General features: G+C 41.5%; 1 protein-coding gene across 4 annotated transcripts in view; it reads right to left on the reverse strand.

The window, feature by feature from the left end:
* The window catches only part of synj1 (synaptojanin 1), a 105,481-nt gene extending 86,714 nt beyond the window's left edge, over window positions 1-18,767 (reverse strand). For all 4 annotated transcript variants that reach the window (XM_060833725.1, XM_060833723.1, XM_060833724.1 and 1 more), the window contains exons 1-2: window positions 18,676-18,767; window positions 17,954-18,096 (exon numbers count right to left, since the gene is read on the reverse strand). In XM_060833725.1, the coding sequence (XP_060689708.1) occupies window positions 17,954-18,083 (130 nt within the window). In that variant the 5' untranslated portion in view covers window positions 18,084-18,096; window positions 18,676-18,767. The remainder of the gene's footprint in view (window positions 1-17,953; window positions 18,097-18,675) is intronic.
* Window positions 18,768-19,307: the final 540 nt, after the last annotated feature.

The raw sequence follows: 19,307 nt of genomic DNA on the forward strand, positions 1-19,307 counted from the left end.
AATACAAGAACAAATTACTGCAGATACTAGAAACTGAAGTAGAAACGGCAAGGGTAGAAGAATGCAAGTCCACAAGACCACAGCATGTAGAAGCAAAATTAGACCATTCGGATCATGAAGTGCTCTACCATTTAAATAACTCCATTCTCCTGAAAGCATCTTTGGAGGCAGTTAATCTTTTGAGCCCAGTTAGATAATTCTTCAGATTGCTGAAGAAACTCAGCAGGTCCAGCAGCATCTATGGAGAGAACGCAGAGTTAATGTATCAATCTTCTGAACAGCAGAGGGGTGTGGGTTTAGTCAGGTAGCACAAAATGTGATACCAAAAAAACCATAACTGACTCAAACCATGGTTCGCTCTCCATAAATGCTGCCAAATCTGCGGAGTTTCTCCACCACTTTCTGTTTCACCAAAAACCAACGTCAGGATTAGTTTGGAAGGAAGAAGAGATTAAATGAAATTATGGTTATTGAACAAGAGAGAAAGAATGGTAATGGTTGTAGCAAAGAAACAAAGCATTGGTCCAGAGTAAGTGTTAATGGCAGAATAAGAGATAGGTCTGCCTTTATTAAGCAGGTTTATGAAAACAAAACAGTCTGACACTGGCAAAAAATACATACAAAAAGTGATTCGTTGTCTGAAGTTGTTCAGTGAATGTAAAGTCCAGCATGCTGTAAATTTGATGAAGTGTGGCACTGGAAAAGTAGGATCAGAGGAGCAAAAGAATTGATGTTTCAGGACTGGGGTGGGGAAGGGGGTTGAGAGATAAATGGGGGAAGGCAGGGTGAGGGCGGGGCTATGGGAAAGATAGGCAATTGGTGAGCGAAGGTAGGTGGTGAGTGTTAGGTTTGTGGGAAGGACAGGTAGGTCAGGTCAAGAGGATGGATCTGGGATGGGGTGGTAGGAGTGGCGATTTGGAAACTGGCAAATTCAATGTTCATGCCATGTTGTAGATTCCAGAGGTGGAAGATGAGGTGTTCCTCCAGTTTGCAGGTGGCCTTGTGTAGGTGGAGGCGGCCAAGAATGAAAATCTGCTCAGGGGAGTGGGAAGGAGAGGGGGGAATTGTAAAATGCCTAACTGGAAAAAAAGGTGTTCCTTGAGCTTGTATATACTGGACTGGAACAGCTGCAGCATAAAGGTATGAGAGTATGGTGCTGAATGAAATTGCCCAGCAACTGGAAAGTCATGGTCATGTTTATAGATTGACAAAACAGTTTCTGATGAAGGTGGCACTTTTCAATAAATGCGTAGAATGAGCAAAGAAATCAAATTACACATAAACCCAGCAATTAAGCAGAACAGAAATTAATTACGCGAATCTCTAAAACCTAGAATGCAATGAAACATCAATTTGTTTCACAGATGTATTATAAAACAAAACAGGTCACCAAAAGATCAGGAAAAACAAAAGTTTGATCAAACAAATAAGTTTAAAGAGTGAAACGCAAACAGAAGCTGTTGGAGAAACTTAGCAAGTCTGGCAGCATCTGCAGAGAGAAAACTCTGAAAACATTAACTCTGCTTTCTCTCCAAAGTTGCTGCCTGGCCTAGGTTTCTCCAGCAATTCATTTACATTTCAGATTTCCAGCATCTGAAGGTCTTTGTTTTATTTTAGGTTTAAAAGAATACCAACCTTATGCTTTGGAATCCATAAGAAAAGTTTGTTTTTCTCTAAAAAAAAGAGACAGCCCAACAGAAAAATGAAACTGACCCGGTGAGGTCTTCCATTTTGGAAAATCAAAGTACAGGTTTCATGGTAGGGTCTTAAGGAGCATAGTGGAACAGACAGACCTTGGATTTCAGATGCACAATTCTTTGACAGTGGAGTCACAGGTAGATAGGGCAGTGAAGGACATTTTTGACATAATGACCTTCAGTCAGGGAATCGAAAACAGAAGTTGCAAAGTTATGGTGCAGTTGTACAGGACGTTGGTGAGGTCACACTTGGACTATGGCATTCAGTTTTGGTCACCTTATTATGGAAAGGATGTTATTAAACTGGGAAGAGTGCAGCAGAAATTTATGAAGATGTGTTATAGGGAGAAGCTGGACAAGCTGGGGTTTTTTCTTCTTTAAACTTGGTAAGACACATTGACAAAACCACATTGACTAACCGATTAATCCACACCTAAGTGACAGCTTATCCTGTCTTAGAATTCATTCTAATTATTTGCCCAGACCAACAGCCCAATAATTATTTATTCTATAACCTCTCATCCTTTTTAAATAACGGTCAACATTTTGAGATCTTCAATACTTTGGTAGTGCACCTATATCTAATGAGGATTGGAAATTGATCCTCATTAGGTATAGGAGAAGTTATTTCCTCCTCGACTGCATTAACAGCCTGGGAAGCAATCCAGCCCTGATGATCTATCCACCTGTAAGGGGGACAGTCCCTCCAATACTTTTCCGCATATCATGATTATATCTAATATTACATCACTCACTTCATTAACTAGAATGTCTGCGATGAGGCCAAGTCTAACCATCCACAAAGGATCATACAGTATAGATGAGGCTGGTCAGCCCACTGTGTCTTTACAAGGCTTTGCCGGTAAAGCCACAGTACTCATGTTCCAGCACTAGGCCCATACCCACTTCTATGACCTTGCTGGGGAGTGTATTCCCGATGGCAAAAGTGGGTATTGCAGATGCTAGAGATTAGAGTCAAAGATTAGAGTGGTGCTGGAAAAGCACAGCAGGTCAGGCAGCATCCGAGGAGCAGGAAATTCGACGCTTCGGGCAAAAGCCCTTCATCAGGAAAGGCTTTTGCCCGAAGCGTTGATTTTCTTGCTCCTCAGATGCTGCCTGACCTGCTGTGCTTTTCCAGCACCACTAATTGTGTATTCCAGATCACCACCATCCTTTGGGAGAAAAACCTTTTCCTTGAATCCCCTCCATGTTTCCTGTCTTTCACCTTAAAATTATGCCACCATGTTAGATATTTTCTAATCAACCTCATCTAGTAGCAGATTTCCTAGATTGGAGGTAGAGGCACGATCACTGTACCACAAAAATTCCATATCCCCGGTTATTGAGCATTCAACTAAGGAGAATAGCTACTTTCTATTCCACCTGTCAATGCCCTTCAATCTTATTCAAGTCATTCAAGTCCCCCTTTCAACCTCCTGTACTCCAAAGAAAACATCCAGCCTTTCAGAATCATAGTCATTGTCATACAGCATGGAAACAGGCCCTTTAGTCCAACCAGTCCAAGCTGACCATAATCCCAAACTAAACTAGTCCCACCTGCCTGCACTCAACCCATATCCTTCCAAACATTTCTTACTCATACTTCTCTAACTACCTTTTAAACGTTCTAATTGTATCCATAACCATCCACTTCCTCTGGAAATTCATTCCACACGAACCATTGTGTTTAAAAAAAGTGTCCCTCATGTCTTTTCACAGCTGAAGTGCGCCATCCCACGCAACGATCTGGTCAACTACCTCTGCACCTTCTCCAGTACAATCACGTCTTTTCTACAGTGCAGAGACCAGAACTGCACATTGTACTCTAGCTGCAGCCTAAACAAAGTCTTTTATAGCTCTAATTTAACCTCCTTGTTCTTATCTTTGCAATGACTAATAAAGGCAAGTGTCCCATATGCCTTAATTACCCTATTAATCTGAGCCCTCCCACCCTCAAGGATTTGTGGACAAGCATCTTGGGATTCTTATGTTCCTCTGAAATTCCTCGCATCCTCATATTCATGGAGTACTCCCTTGCCTTGTTTCTTCTTCCAAATGTGCATCAGCACACATTTAAAGATTTACAAGGATGTTAGAAACTGGAGGATTTGAGTTATAAGAAGAGGGAGATAGGCTGGTATTTATTTCCCCCTGGAGTGTAAAAGGCTAGGGGATGACCTTGTAGAAGTTTATAACAATCATGAGAAGCATGGATAAGGAGAATAGTCAAGTTCTTTTCCCAAGGGCGGGGGAATCCAAAACAAGAGGGCAAAGACTTAAGGTGAGGGGGGAAAGACTTAGAAGGGAGCTAAGAGACAACGTTTTCGTACAGAAGGTGGCACACATATAAAAAGAGCTGCTAGAGGTGGGTATAATTGCAACATTTAAAAAACATTTAGACAGGTACATGAAAAGGGAAGGTTTAGGAGGGATATAGATCAAAGTCAGGCATACGGAAGCTCTTCCGTCAGGAAACCTGGACGAGTTGGACCAAAGGGCCTGTTTCCATGCTATATGAATCTATAAATTCTATATACCACTGATCTGCCCATCGGACCTGTTGACTTTCTCCAGCAGTTTCTGCTTTCATTTCCCAAATTATGAGCTGCAACCCCACAGTGGGGTCACAAAATGAGGAAAAAAAGCTGCAACAGGAGAGGCAGATGTACAATACCCAGCTCCTACAACCCTGATGGGGCCCAGACCCTAAGCAAAATAAACATCCCAGGGAGAGAACTAAACACAAATTACGACAGACAGACAGAGAAATATACTCAAATGGAGCAAGGGTGAGGAATAGGTATTTCCTAATGTCCCTCCGAATAGGCTAGTTCTCATTTTCAGTTTATGCCTCCTTATTTTAGGTTCTCCCATCAGTGAAAGAACTTTTCTCACCATCTATACTAATTCCTTGCAAAATCCTAAAAGCTAATCAAGTCATCTTTTAATCTTCTATAATACAGAAATACAAGCCTAATTTGTATAACCACTTCTCAAAAAAAAAACAGCCTTTGGAGTTTGGTGAAATTCTAGTATTTGTGTTGCACTCTTTCCAGGGTCAATGTGTCCCTCCAAGCTACAGAACACAGGAATACACATAGTACTCAGATGTGATCTAACCACAATTTTGTGCAGCCATAACAAAAAAAACCCTCTAGCTATAAAGCTGAATATTCCATTAGTTTTACATTTTGTTTTGTACAGTCATAAAGATAAGTTCATGAATAGCAAAGGATTGCCAAGCACAGGCAGACAGGACGCGTTTAGTTTTGCAACATGGTCAGCATGGACTGATTGGGCTGAAGGTTCTGTTTCCATGCTGTATGACTTTATGACTGAGATTTTAGTATTCAGAGCATTAAGACAGCAATGGCTACTGTGGATCCCCTCAAATTGGTTTCTGACAGCTGCAAAGCTCCTTTAAATCCTCATTTTTTTGATGATGATGAATGTGACCTAATGGACTGCGCAGGTTAGATTGCTGCTGTGGTGGGGAAAAAAAATGTGTAACCCTAATCCTATTAGACCAATAAAGGATTACAGTAGAGTCCTATTACACTAATTATGAAGTTCCTATTACAGTCAGAATTTTAATACAGTATGAGTCCTATTGCTACACTAGGAATGAAGATACAATAGGAATTGGACTACTGGCAAAATTGTATCTACAACCAGCATCTCATTTCTTAAATCACCATTCAATTACATGAATGTTGAGGATCAAATTACTTTTTCTACACTGTTCCAGTGTTTTAGGAAATAGAGGCCAATTGCTTCACCAATCAAATCGCTCCAATTACCAACATGCTAATACATCATAACCATAATTATTTCAATTATTAAGCACCTTGTTGTATCAATAATATCAGGTTCATTTGTGACTCCCACTTACTGGAAGGTTGGGTTCCAATGTTGACATTATGGCGAGGTGGTGGCGTAGTGGCAATTGTACTAGATTGGCAAACTTGAGCCCTGAGTAAAAAATGAGGTCTGCAGATGCTGGAGATCACAGCTGCAAATGTGTTGCTGGTCAAAGCACAGCAGGTTAGGCAGCATCTCAGGAATAGAGAATTCGACGTTTCGAGCATAAGCCCTTCATCAGGAGCCCTGACCAATGTTCTCGTGACAGTGGTCCAAACTCCATCATGTGAAATGCTTGATTTAGAATTCAATAAAATGTGGAATAGACAGTTTGTCAAATAGCAAAAACCCATTTCGTTCACTCACAATTGCCCTTACCTGACTTGGCCTACATGTAACTCCAGACCTAAACAATGTGGCTGACTCAATTACCCCTCCAGGGGAGCTTAAATGCTGGGCTAGCCATGCTGAGATGCTGCCTGGCCTGCTGTGCTTTGACCAGCAACACATTTGCAGCTAGCCATGCCATACACATCCCATGAACTAATAAAAAAAAGTTATCCACAACTGACTCTGTTTCTCACCGAATTCTCATCACTTCAACTGATAAGGAATAACTTTTGATTAGCTTTCCTGAGATGCATTTTGTTTTGAGTACTACTTGGGGGGGGGGGGGGGGGGGGGGGGGGGGGGGGGGGGTGTTATCTGATACTTGGAAAAATTAATTTCTTGTAAATTCAATTGGAATCATATATAAATAACATTTTTTTTAAAAAATGCATTGAGATGAACTACCAGTTACTTTTTACATTAAAGGGGATAACATGGCCTGCACACAAGGAGAACTCTATGTTCTTTTTCAAATAGGACAATTAGATGTTTCAATTAGTAGCTGGCCCCTTAGGCTAACATTTCCTCAGTACTACAATCTTATATCAGCCAATATTGTATGGTCAGATCTCAACTTCAGTGTAGTTTGCAAGTAACCACAACAAACTTCAACTGTTAGTGACATTTCCTCCCACTTAAAATTATATAGGCAGCAAAATTACCCATAGTCTGATATCAGTGTTAAGAATGAATTCCGATAAATTTACAAAGGGCAGAACTGTCCTCAATGATACAAAGACTCTTGAATATTAAGTGATCAATCAATACAATGTGAATACCAATTGTCTTCAAAGTATCTTTGCTATCTTGAACCTTCAACTTCACCGATTCAAAGACATACAACTAAGGAATAAGAGGAATTAAAATCTAAATTTAAAAGATTTGCATACACATTTACAGCATTTGAGGTAATTGGGTTAATCACGCCTAGGCCAGCCAAAGACCTGATCTCATAGTCTCCATGGCTTTGGGCCAAAATCTGGAATATGATGATGTTAGTATAATATCCAAATACTGTTTAAATGATACAAGAGTATCAGGCTTGAGCACCTTTTCAGGCAGTGAAGTTTAGATGTTCACCATCTTCAGCCAAGAAACATCTTGTACTGTGTCTTAGCTACTGAACCAAAATATCCCAACATCCCTTCTTAACCACTTTATCTCCTTAGCTTCAGGGATCTGTGGATATATCCCTCTGATCTTTAGTACTTTCCAGAGTCCTACTGTTAACAGTGCAACCTCTTGCTCTATGAACACCTGTCCCTCCTCACCGTGCCGCCCCCTCCCCCCCCAAAAAAAAGTGGATTACTTCGGACTTTTCCAGGGTTAAAATTCCATTTGCTACTGCTCTGCCCTGCTGTTCAGACCATTGATATTCTGTTCACTATTTACCAAAGCAATTTTATTTCATCCACAAATTTCTTGATCATACTGTCTAGGTTTGACTTGCACCACAAACAGCAAGGGCCCTAGCATTGACCCCTGTGGAACACCATTGGAAACAAGCTTCTACCATCAACCTCTGCTTACTGCCCATCACAAAGTTTAGGATCCAATGTTCACTTTACTTTGGATCCCATGGACTCTCTTGACCAATCTGCCTTGAGGGACATTATTAAATGTTTTGCTACAGTCCACGTAGATCACATCAAATGCACTGCCTTCAACATGCCTGGATGAATCCTCAAAAGAGACTGAACAAATTTAATTGAACATTACCTCCCCTTAAAAAATCCTTGTTTATTATCCCTGATTTTATCAGCATGTTGCCTGGTTTGAATGGTATTAGTTATGAGGAGAGACTAGACAAACTTGGTTTGTTTTCACTTGAACGTTGAAGGATATGGGGCAACCTGATAGAAGTCTACAAAATTATGAGAAGCATGGATAGAATGGATAGTAAGTGCCTCTTTCCCCCAGGATTAGAAATGTCAAATACTTGGGGACGTAGGTTAAGGAGAGAGGGGAAAGGTTTGAGAGAGATGAGAGGCAAAGTTTTTGTTTTAAAAACACAGGGTGTTAACTACTTAGAATGCTCTGCAAGAGAAGGCAGTGGAGGTGGATGCAACAGCAAAATTTAAGAGCCATCTTGACAGACTTATGATTAGGCAGTGAATAGAGGAATATGAACAGTGTTGAGGCAAAAGATTTTTAGATTAGAAAGGCTTCATATGTCAGTGCAATCTTGGTGGGTCAAATGGCCTGTTGAGTGCTGTACTGATCTTTGATTTATCCCTCATTAATCAGCATTTCTTCAAGAGCAGACAAACTCTGTCCCACAAAATTTAAAATGACTTCTCCACCATAAAAATTAAAAACTTACAGGTCTGGTCTATCACTTCCTTCCTTTTATAAGGACATTAGAACACTTCTGACACAAGTGAGATGCTAAACATTACTGCCAGTGCATCCAAAATCTTCTCCCTTTCCTCTTTCAACAGCTGGGATACATTTTATCTTGGACTGCAAATTTATTCACTTTTAAAGCTGTCATACCTCCCCTCTCTCAACACGTTACATTTCTTTACCTCGATGCCCACATCCTTTCCTATTGTAAAGACCATTGCAAAGTAATAACGGAGAACTGTTTCCACACCTCTGGGTCCACACACTCATTACCTCAATAGTTCTTAATGGGCACCCCTTCTCTAATTGTTTTCTTGCTTTTTATATATTTAAAGACCTTTGGAGCTCCTCTATCCTACCCACTAATGCTTTCTCATGCACTCCCTTCACTCTCTCTCTCTCTCTAAAATTTCCTTTTTAAGATTTCTCCTCTCCCTCTTTACTCATTTTCTACTGCTGCAGGGACCTTGCCAGATTGAACCCTGTCTGAAATTATTTTGCAATCCTAACCGTTATGTCCTTGGACATCCAGGTCTCTCCAGGCATGATCTATCCTTTGTCTTTACAAGAAATTTTCCCTGTACTCCCTCCATTTCCTCGTTGAATACCTCACTCAGCTCTGACAGTTTATCTCCAAGCAGCTGCTCCCAGTTTAGCTAATCAAATTTGTCTTCATAAAGTTAGTCTTTCCACAGCTTAGAACCTTTACCCGTGGTCAATCATTATCCTTTTTCCAAGACTCAGGTTTAACATAGTAAAAACCAAAAAAAAACTGAAGATGCTGTAAATCAGAAAAACAGCAGTTGCTCATAAAGCACAGATGCTGCCAGACATGCTAAGAGAAATCAGGGTTAATGTTTCAGGTAAATAGGAAAATGTCAGTTTATAGTTTATAGTGGAGGTGGGGGTAAGGAGCAAATGATAGGTGGGGATAGAGCCCAGGGAGAAGAACAATAGGAAAGACAAAGGATTGGATAATGATCTGGCTAGGAGAGTAAATAGCTGTTAATGGAGACCATTAGTGGCTAACAAAAGGTAGTGTGTAATGGCAGACTATGTGATAACAAGGCCTGGTGTGGGGCTTGGTCGTAGGACATAACATTTTCCTAGCTACCATTAGTTCTGAGGAAGGGTCACCAGATCCGAAATGTTAACTGATTTCTCTTTATAGCTGCTGCCAGAAGTTTAGGGTAGAATCATAGAATCCCTAGTGTAGAAACAGGCCATTTGGCCCAACAAGTCCATACCAACCGTCTGAAGAGTAACCCACTGGGACCTATTCCCCTAACCTATCACTCTGCATTTACCCCTGACTAATGCACCCAACCTACACATCCCAGAACACTGTGGGCAATTTAGCACTGCCAATTCACCTAACCTACACATCTTTGGACTGTGGGAGGAAACCCATGCAGACACAGGAAGAATGTGCAAACTCCACATAGACCATCGCCCATGGCTGGAATCAAACCCAGGTATTTGGAGTGGTGAGGCAGTTATGCTAACTGCTGAGCCATTGTGTCACCCCTGGTAATGATTACTATTAGCAAAATGCTCCCTAATTCCAAAACACGCCATCAGACTGGGCTCATTTTTAAATACTGGGTTTTGAGCTGCCCTATTGATGGCTGGGTTATGTACAGAGGAACCTCAATTATCCAGCATTCAATTATCTGAATTTCTGTTTATCTGAACAAGATCGCAAGGTTTGATGCTTGGCTAAACTGTTATCCATCATTCGATTATCCAAACAGTCGATCATCTGTACAAAATACTCCCTGTCTGAGGCATTCAGATAATTGAAGTTCCTCTGTACTGGTGAGAAAAGTTCTCCTGGATGCAATTTAAGAATTGTTGAATCTCCATCTTGCATAGTAGAATGATCCCAGTTAATATTTGGGTAGCCAGAATCCTTATTGCCTTATTATCCTTAACTTGCCCAAAATTTAAGAGAATTTGGCCACCTGTCTTGCTCACATTGATGGTTTGGAGGTCTACAGCAAGTTTGGCCTTGGTGTGTGTTTTACTTCTACCCATTTGGTCTCATTTTATGATCTTTTCAAAATAACTGCCCTCCTCATTGATATAATGGATTCCTTGATCAATATTGTGACACCCATCTCCTCTTCTATCTCTCTCTCTCTCTCATCCACACCAGAATACAAAACCACTAAATACAGAACTGCCAATCCTGCCATCTTTCAGCCAAGTCTCAGTCATAGGCAGGTGGGGGTATGACATCACAGCTCTATAACCTCAGCTCAGATATGTTGTCCATTAGTTCAACTAGAAAACTATTGGTATATTGCAGTCAAAAAAGTTTTCTGTAGCAGCATCAGCAACCAGGATAACTGCTCAAACTCAGCTCCAATCATAGGGGGAAAAGAGCAGGAAGTTGAGATCCTATGATCAGGAGACCCAGAGCAGCACGTGACACAGATTCTGGGATTGCAACAGCAGCTTGCGCTTTTGCATTTGATGCTGCTGCTTCAATCATAACAATGCACTCTGTCAATCAGAGTGGAGACAGTCAAGTTGCAATTATTTCAGTTCCACAAATTGAACTAGCCCAGAATGCCTGATCATATTTAAATTTCTGACAGCAACGCCAAAAATCCACCAAATAGCAGGTATATTTGAGACAAAGCGCATGCATTAGAAAGTCATTTCAAGAGAGATAAATGCAAGGTAAATGACAAACAGAGTGACGTGTTGAATGTCATAGTTTTGACATTAATTGTGGAAACTTTAAGGTATTATTATATTGGAGTTATTTTTATTCTTTCATAAGGTATGGGCAGTACTAGCATTTATCAGACCGGAATTTGCTGTTCATCCTTAATTACCTTTGAGAAGGTGGTGGGAAGTAGACTACCTGAACTGCTGCAGCACATTTAGTGTGGACACACCCACAATCCTTTAGGAAAGTAATTCCAGGTGTTCAACCCAACAACAAAATATTGCCAAGTCAAACTTTTAAAAGAACCTCAGTTGCTGTAGCGCATCTTGGTACATTGTACATACTGCTGCTACTGTGCATCAGCAGTACGTTCAGGGAATGTTAAAAGTGCTGGATAAGGTGTCAACCAAACAACATTGCAGCGGATGGTATCAAGCTTCAAGTGGTGTTGGAACTATATTTTTCCAGGCAAGTGAAGAATACTGTCTCGCTCATGATGTGCCCTGTAGATGTTAAGCAAGATTTAAGGACTGAAGTTGAGAGTAACTTTCCACAGAACTCCAAGCCTCTGACCTGCTTTTGTAGTCTATTTATGTGCCAAAGTAGTTTAATCCTTCATCAATGGTATCCCTCAGAATATTAATATATTGGGGTAGGAGAGAAGAGAGGTGGGGTTTTCAATGATAATACTGCCATATTTAAGTAAACATGACAAATCTGTTTTGTATCTGGGAAGAAAATTGTATAATATATAAGACCATAAGACATAGGAGTGGAAGTAAGGCCATTCAGCCCATCGAGTTCACTCCACCATTCAATCATGGCTGATGGGCATTTCAACTCCACTTACCAGCATTCTCCCCGTAGCCCTTAATTCCTTGTGACATCAAGAATTTATCAATCTCTGCCTTGATAACATTTAGCGTCCCGGCCTCCATTGCACTCTGCGGCAATGAATTCCACAGGCCCACCACTCTCTGGCTGAAGAAATGTCTCCGCATTTCTGTTCTGGATTGACCCCCTCTAATTCTAAGGCTGTGTCCACGGGTCCTAGTCTCCTCGCCTAACAAAATCAATTTCCTAGCGTCTACCCTTTCCAAGCCATGTATTATCTTGTAAGTTTCTATTAAATCCACCATAATCTTCTAAACTCCAATGAATACAATCCCAGGATCCTCAGCCGTTCCTCGTATGTTAGACCTACCATTCCGGGGATCATCCGTGTGAATCTCTGCTGGACACGCTCCAGTGCTAGTATGTCCTTCCTGAGGTGTGGGGACCAAAACTGGACACAGTACTCAAATTGGAGCCTAACCAGAGCTTTATAAAGTCTCAGTAGCACAACGGTGCTTTTATATTCCAACCCTCTTGAGATAAATGACAACATTGCATTCGCTTTCTTAATCACGGACTCAACCTGCATGTTTACCTTTAGAGAATCCTCAACTAGCACTCCAAGATCCCTTTGTACTTTGGCTTTACGAATTTTCTCACCGTTTAGAAAGTAGTCTCTGCTTGTATTCTTTTTTCCAAAGTGCAAGACCTTGCATTTGCTCACGTTGAATTCCATCAGCCATTTCCTGGACCACTCTCCCAAACTGTCGAGATCCTTCAGCAGCCTTCCCACTTCTTCAGTACTACCTGCCTGTCCACCTAACTTCGTATCATCGGCAAACTTCGCTAGAATGCCCCCAGTCCCTTCATCCAGATCATTAAATATATAATGTGAAATGATGCGGCCCCAACACTGAACCCTGCGGGACACCGTTTGTCACCAGCTGCCATTCCAAAAAAAACCTTTTATCCCAACTCTCTGCCTTCTGTCAGACAGCCAATCCTCAATCCATACCAGTAGCTCACCTCGAACACCATGGGCCCTCACCTTGCTCAGCATCCTTCCAAGAATTTAGAAACCTCATCCTTAATGATGGATTCTAGAATTTTACCAACAACTGAGGTTAGGCTAATTGGCCTATAATTTTCCATCTTTTGTTTTCATCCTTTCTTGAACAAGGGGGTTACAACAGCGATCTTCCAATCATCCAGGACTTTCCCTCACTTCAGTGACTTTTGAAAGATCTCAACCAACGCCTTTGCTATTTCCTCAGGTACCTCTCTCAGAACTCTAGGATGTATCCCATTGGGGCCAGGAGATTTATCAATTTTAAGGCCTCTTAGCTTTTCTAGCACTTTCTCTTTTGTAATGGCAACCATACTCAACTCAGCCCCCTGACTCCCTTTAATTGTTGGGATATTACTCATGTCTTCCACTGTGAAGATTGACACAAAAGACTTATTAAGTTCTCCTGCTATTTCCTTATCTCCCATCACTAGGCTTCCAGCATCAGTTTGAAGTGGCCCAATGTCTACTTTTGCCTGTCATTTGTTTCTTACGTATTGAAAGAAACTTTTACTATCATTTATAATATTACTGGCTAGCCTACCTTCATATTTGATCCTCTCCTTCCTTATTTCTTTCTCTGTTATCCTCTGTTTGTTTTTGTAGCCTTCCCAATCTTCTGATTTCCCATTGCTCTTGGCCACTTTATAGGATCTCTCTTTTTCTTTAATACATCTCCTGACTTCCTTTGTCAGCCATGGCTGTCTAATCCCTCCCCGGATAATCTCTCTTTTCTTGGGGATGAACCTCTGTACAGTGTCCTCAATTATACCCACAAACTCTTGCCATTTTTGTTCTACTGTCTTCCCTGCTAGGCACTGCTTCCAGTCTACTACTACCCTACCTACTATTAGCAAGACTCAAATCATTCGGGTGACAGAATACTCAAATCAGGCCAAAGACTGCAACCCTAATTGCACTCATGTTAGACAGTATCCAGGTCAAAGCAGTCTGCTCGATCAGCACTCCATCAACCATTTTCTACATTTAGTCCATCAAACAATGACACACATAACAGCAATGTATGCCATCTAGGAGATGCGCCTCAACTTATCAAACCCATAGGGCAAAAAAGAGAGGACTGCAGATGCTGGAAACCAGAGTTCAGATCAGAGTGGTGCTGGAAAAGCACAGCAGGCCAGGCAGCATCCAAGGAGCAGGTAAATCGACATTTCGGGCAAAATTTTGTAAACCTCTATAAGGTCACCCCTCAGCCTCTGACGCTCCAGGGATAACAGCCCAGCCTGTTCAGCCTCTCCCTATAGCTCAGATCCTCCAACCCCGGCAACATCCTTGTTAATCTTTTCTGAACCCTGTCAAGTTTCACAACATCTTTTCGATAGGAAGGAGACCAGAATTGCATGCAATATTCCAACAGTGGCCTAACCAGTGTCCTGTCCAGCTGCAACATGACCTCCCAACTCCTGTACTCAATATTCTGACCAATAAAGGAAAGCATACCAAACGCCTTCTTCAATATCCCATCTACCTGCGATTCCACTTTCAAGGAGCTATGAACCTGCACTCCAAGGTCTCTTCGTTCAGCAACACTTCCTAGGACCTTACCATTAAGTGTATAGGTCCTGCTAAGATTTGCTTTCCCAAAATGCAGCACCTCGCATTTATCTGAATTAAACTCCACCTGCCACTTGCCCATTGGCCCATCTGGTCAAGATCCTGTTGTAATCTGAGGTAACCCTCTTCGCTGTCCACTACACCTCCAATTTTCTGCAAACTTACTAACTGTACCTCTTATGCTTGCATCCAAGTCATTTATGTAAAAAGGCCCAGCACCGATCCTTGTAGCACTCCACTGATCACAGGTCTCCAGTCTGAAAAACAACCCTCCACCATCACCCTCTGTCTTTTACCTTTGAACCAGTTCTGTATCCAAATGACTAGTTCTCCCTGTATTCCATGAGATCTAACTTTGCCAGAGTAAAATTGTCCATGTTAGTACATTGCTGTTAAATAAAAGCCCAGGCCCACTATGAATGGCTACATCATTTTTTTAAAGTGATCTTGAAAGTCAATGTAAATACAAGGTCACAGCATTTACTTTGGCAAATGACATAACTAAATTAAAAGCAGAACAGTGAATTTGCTAGAGGTGAAAAATACAGCTTTTATATGCATAAATGGTTCAGCCAACTATATTCGTGTCTACATTCTTTTCAAATATTGTATAGATTTTAAAATCATTGAGGTTTTTGTATGTTAAACTTCAGCGCATAGCAGGTCTGTACAAAAACAACAGTAATAAGTTAACTTTGTACCAGTGTCAGCATTATGTACATTCAATCCTTGATAAGGCAAACAAAGGCCTCCCTAAAACATTCAACGCTATCAGAAATGTCTCTTTTTGTTACTAACTAGCTCCAGAAATGATAAATCTTTCCAAATTCTCATAGTCCAGTAAAGAGGTATGAGGTATGAAGTATAAAATGAATTTGGCATTTGTTCTCCTCACTCTAGTAACCCAGCTGCATTACAACAAATCTTCTGTAGAAAAGCGATTGAAACACCTGACTCTGGAGGGGAGTAAGACCTCAAAAAAGCCGAACAGGTAAGAATGGCCAAACCACCACTTTCATGACTCAAATGGAGGAGGATAGCAAGAACATGTTGCAGAGTAAAAATGTTTCCAAGTCAAAAACATTTGCAAATTAGTGTGAATATCAACAGCAGGAATTCAAAATTCAAAATTTTGGGCGGCACGGTGGCACAGTGGTTAGCACTGCTGTCTCACAGCGCCTGAGACCTGGGTTCAATTCCCGACTCAGGCGACTGACTGTGTGGAGTTTGCACGTTCTCCCCGTGTCTGCGTGGGTTTCCTCCGGGTGCTCCGGTTTCCTCCCACAGTCCAAAGATGTGCGGGTCAGGTGATTTGGCTATGCTAAATTGCCCGTAGTGTTAGGTAAGGGGTAAATGTGGGGTATGGGTGGGTTGCGCTTCGGCGGGTCGGTGTGGACTTGTTGGGCCGAAGGGCCTGTTTCCACACTAAGTAATCTAATCTAACCATACAAGCTCCCAGATTGACTATGCCCAGACAAAGCTGCATTTCGCTTCCGGTAGAAATAATGGCAATTTCTACACAGTGAGCATCAGCAGTAACCTGAGAAAGAGGACAATCATTCTGGAGAACACCATCTGGTTCCCCACAGTTTCAATTCAAGCCAACATATACTTCAAAAATATTCAATGATACTAATGCAAGGTATTTGGCCCACCATGTGTAGGACAGCCCTTGAAAGAATTACTGAGTTTGTTTTTTTTTTACAAAAACTACTATGTCCCTCATTGTCCAGTAAATGTTTCCTTCCCAAAAACTTATCTAATTCCAATGTGAAAGTTATTAATTATTTCCAATATATTTTCAAATAGTGATCACTGCATGTAACCTATCTCTTTATAACTGTTTTTTGATTATTGACCCTTCTGTCACAAACAACTATTTCTCTTTACTTAGTTTATCAAGATATCTTGCACTTCGATCAAATCTCTGCTTAACTGCATCTAATATCAGGAAAGTGGCCATTTCTCCAGTATCACTATTCAACTGAAGATTTTCATTTAGTACCATTTTAGTAAACTTCGTCCACACACCTTTAATATCCTTCTTAAAAATTTTGGTGCCTCAGGTGAGCATTAATACTTCAGCTACTGCCAACTCAGTATTTCACAAAAACGATTAGCATCACTACCTTTCTTCAGTGCTCCAGGCACCTGATAAAAAGCTGAGGACCCTGTGTGCCTTTTTAAAATGACTTCTTAACTTATCCTGCACATTTAATGGATATGAGTACCTATACACTGAGTTAAAAATCACAACACCAGGTTTAGTCCAACAGGTTTATTTGGAAGCACCAGTTCCTGATGAAGGAGCAGCACTCCGAAAGCTAGTGCTTCCAAATAAACCTGTTGGACTATAACCTGGTGTTGAGATTTTTAAACTCTGTCCACTCCAGTCCAACACCGACATCTCCAAATCATGACCATCTATAGACTGCGGTCTATAATTCCTAAAACCCTTTTAAACCTGTACCTTTTAATATTTAGGAAATTGCATTTCCTCATTATTTGTACCAAAACAAATCACTTTAAACTTTTAAAAAAGTTTAAATTTTGCGTGTAAGAAGAAATACTCTACATAATGCTGACAACAGTGCAATCTTTGGACAAAAGCTTCATTTAGCAATGACTACGCTATTCTCAGAAGCTCTGTTCTTAAGATATTCCTAACCTTGCTTTACCTCAAGTTACAATATGAACAGACACATTGACTGGAGGACCATGTTGCACAAATAAAACATCATTCTTACACCTCAGACTACCCAAGTACAAATCTCATTTCTATTCCTGTCACATCCAGGTTGAAGGAGGGATGAATTAATTGCTCTTTGCTGCTGCAGTGCTGTTCAAGATATGCTGACTGTGGGATCAGATGGTTTAAATTTCACCTGAATCCATTCCATTGCCATCATCAGTCATCCATTTCTCTGCACCTCCATCCAAATCAAGAGTGAAATGACAGACAGACAGACAGAGACAGTCAGATATTTGTTCTGTGAAACAAGTCGTTTACACTATTAGAATCTAGAATCCCTATAGTGTGGATGCAGGCCATTTGGCCCATCAAATCCACACTAATCCTCCAAAGATGACAAGGTGAAAAACTTCTGTGCTTTTCAAGTTCTTACTACAGACAAGATTATTCCTTCATGAGGACTGATTTGCATTAAAATAGTTATGCCTGAAGTATAATTTATTTTAAGAGTTTCAACAATGTATTTAATCAACAGCGAGAAAGTATACATAAGACAGACAAACTGCATGATCTGAAGGAATTGAACAATTACTAATCCACCTACTGATGTCTGAGAAGGACAAAGGCTTCTTTAATTATAAAGTCAGGCTCACGAAATTCTAGACGACGACTTAATTGTTGTTAATCACAATAGCAGTTACTAGGACGTGACCAGTAATCAAGATATTGGTGAAACCTAGTTCCTGGGTGACAATCATTCCACTGAAATTTGACATCACTTGAACTTGAAGAAAGCCGCATCTATTACTCACAGAGAACAGCCACAGCCCTAGACTCAAACAGCAGACAATCCTCCCGGTTTCGGGTTTCTACTATCACACTGTAAGGACTGGGTGGTGGATCCAGTTTGTGATAGATACGATATCCTTTGCTGAATGCCATCTTCTTTAATGCCCTGTCGAAGGAGATAAGACACAGCTCATTTACGGGATCTGACTGACAGTGACACACGCACACTGCCACCCCACATCTCAGCTACGGCCAAGTCTTCATCGGTTTAAGCAGCCATGAAACCTAACTGCCGTTCTGAGCTTTTGATTTTTGTTTTAGGCAAAAAGAAAACTGATTTTGAAACGGGTCACGTCTGCTCCCCTCCCTCCATTAAATCGTGACACATTAAAGATGAACAGATTTGTTTTAAGCACAGTCAATAATCCTGAAGCAGGGTGACAAATCAGGGTTGTCAATGTGATTAGTAAAAATGCATTTCGTCGGGGTAACTGTCAGTTAGACAAAATCCAACAAAACAAGTCCTAGGGGAGTGGGATGGGCGGCTGAGAGAGCCTCCCTTGATTGCTCTTGCGGTCTTCAGCCTGTCAGGTTGAGGAAGAGGGACAGACCGACAGGGCACAGCGGATAATTTCCGGCAGTCAGGACCTCCAGCCTCTGGGGAGGGCTCTTCTCCCCCTCTCTTCCCTTATTTCGCTGGCTGGCTGCTTCCCGCGTTCGAACGGTCCACTATCGAAACACAAACCTGCGGCTGACCGGTAGTTCGGCCCTTCCCCCAGTTCCTCTCCCGGCGACTAGCGAGATTGAAGCAGCGGCTCCCGACCGTCCGCTCCCTCTCCTCCGCCGCCTGACGCCACTTCCTTGGAAACCGATCCGGCTGTCAATCACCGCGAGGGTCCCGCCTGCCCCTTTGTGACGTCACCTCCGGTACCAGGGCTCAGCATCAGTTGGTGGCTCATTGTTGCAGACCAGGTACATGAAGTATCCCTCGGCCGGGAAACTGACACTGAGGGAACTCCGGCTAGTGTGCTGCTTCACACCTTATTATTCAGATATTATTATTCATGTTATTTGTCCCTGCGTGCTGCCAAAGGGCACCCTTGTGTTTTCAAAGCCAATTTCAAAATCTGATTTGGAGATGCTGGTGTTGGACTGGGGTGTACAAAGTTAAAAGTCACGCAACACCAGGTTATAGTCCAACAGGTTGAGTTGGAAGCAGTAGCTACCGGAGCGCTGCTCCTTCATCAGGTGGTTGTCAAAATACTGTCTCTCTGCTAGTAATACCCCCACAGCAGTTATCCAGAGGTAAAAAACAGAGCTAACATTTTAGGTCGTTGACCTTTTATCAGAATTCATTTGAACCTTAGAAGAGGAGCA

This window comes from Hemiscyllium ocellatum, chromosome 12 (assembly GCF_020745735.1).
Source record: "Hemiscyllium ocellatum isolate sHemOce1 chromosome 12, sHemOce1.pat.X.cur, whole genome shotgun sequence".
In the NCBI taxonomy this organism is placed as follows: domain Eukaryota; kingdom Metazoa; phylum Chordata; class Chondrichthyes; order Orectolobiformes; family Hemiscylliidae; genus Hemiscyllium; species Hemiscyllium ocellatum.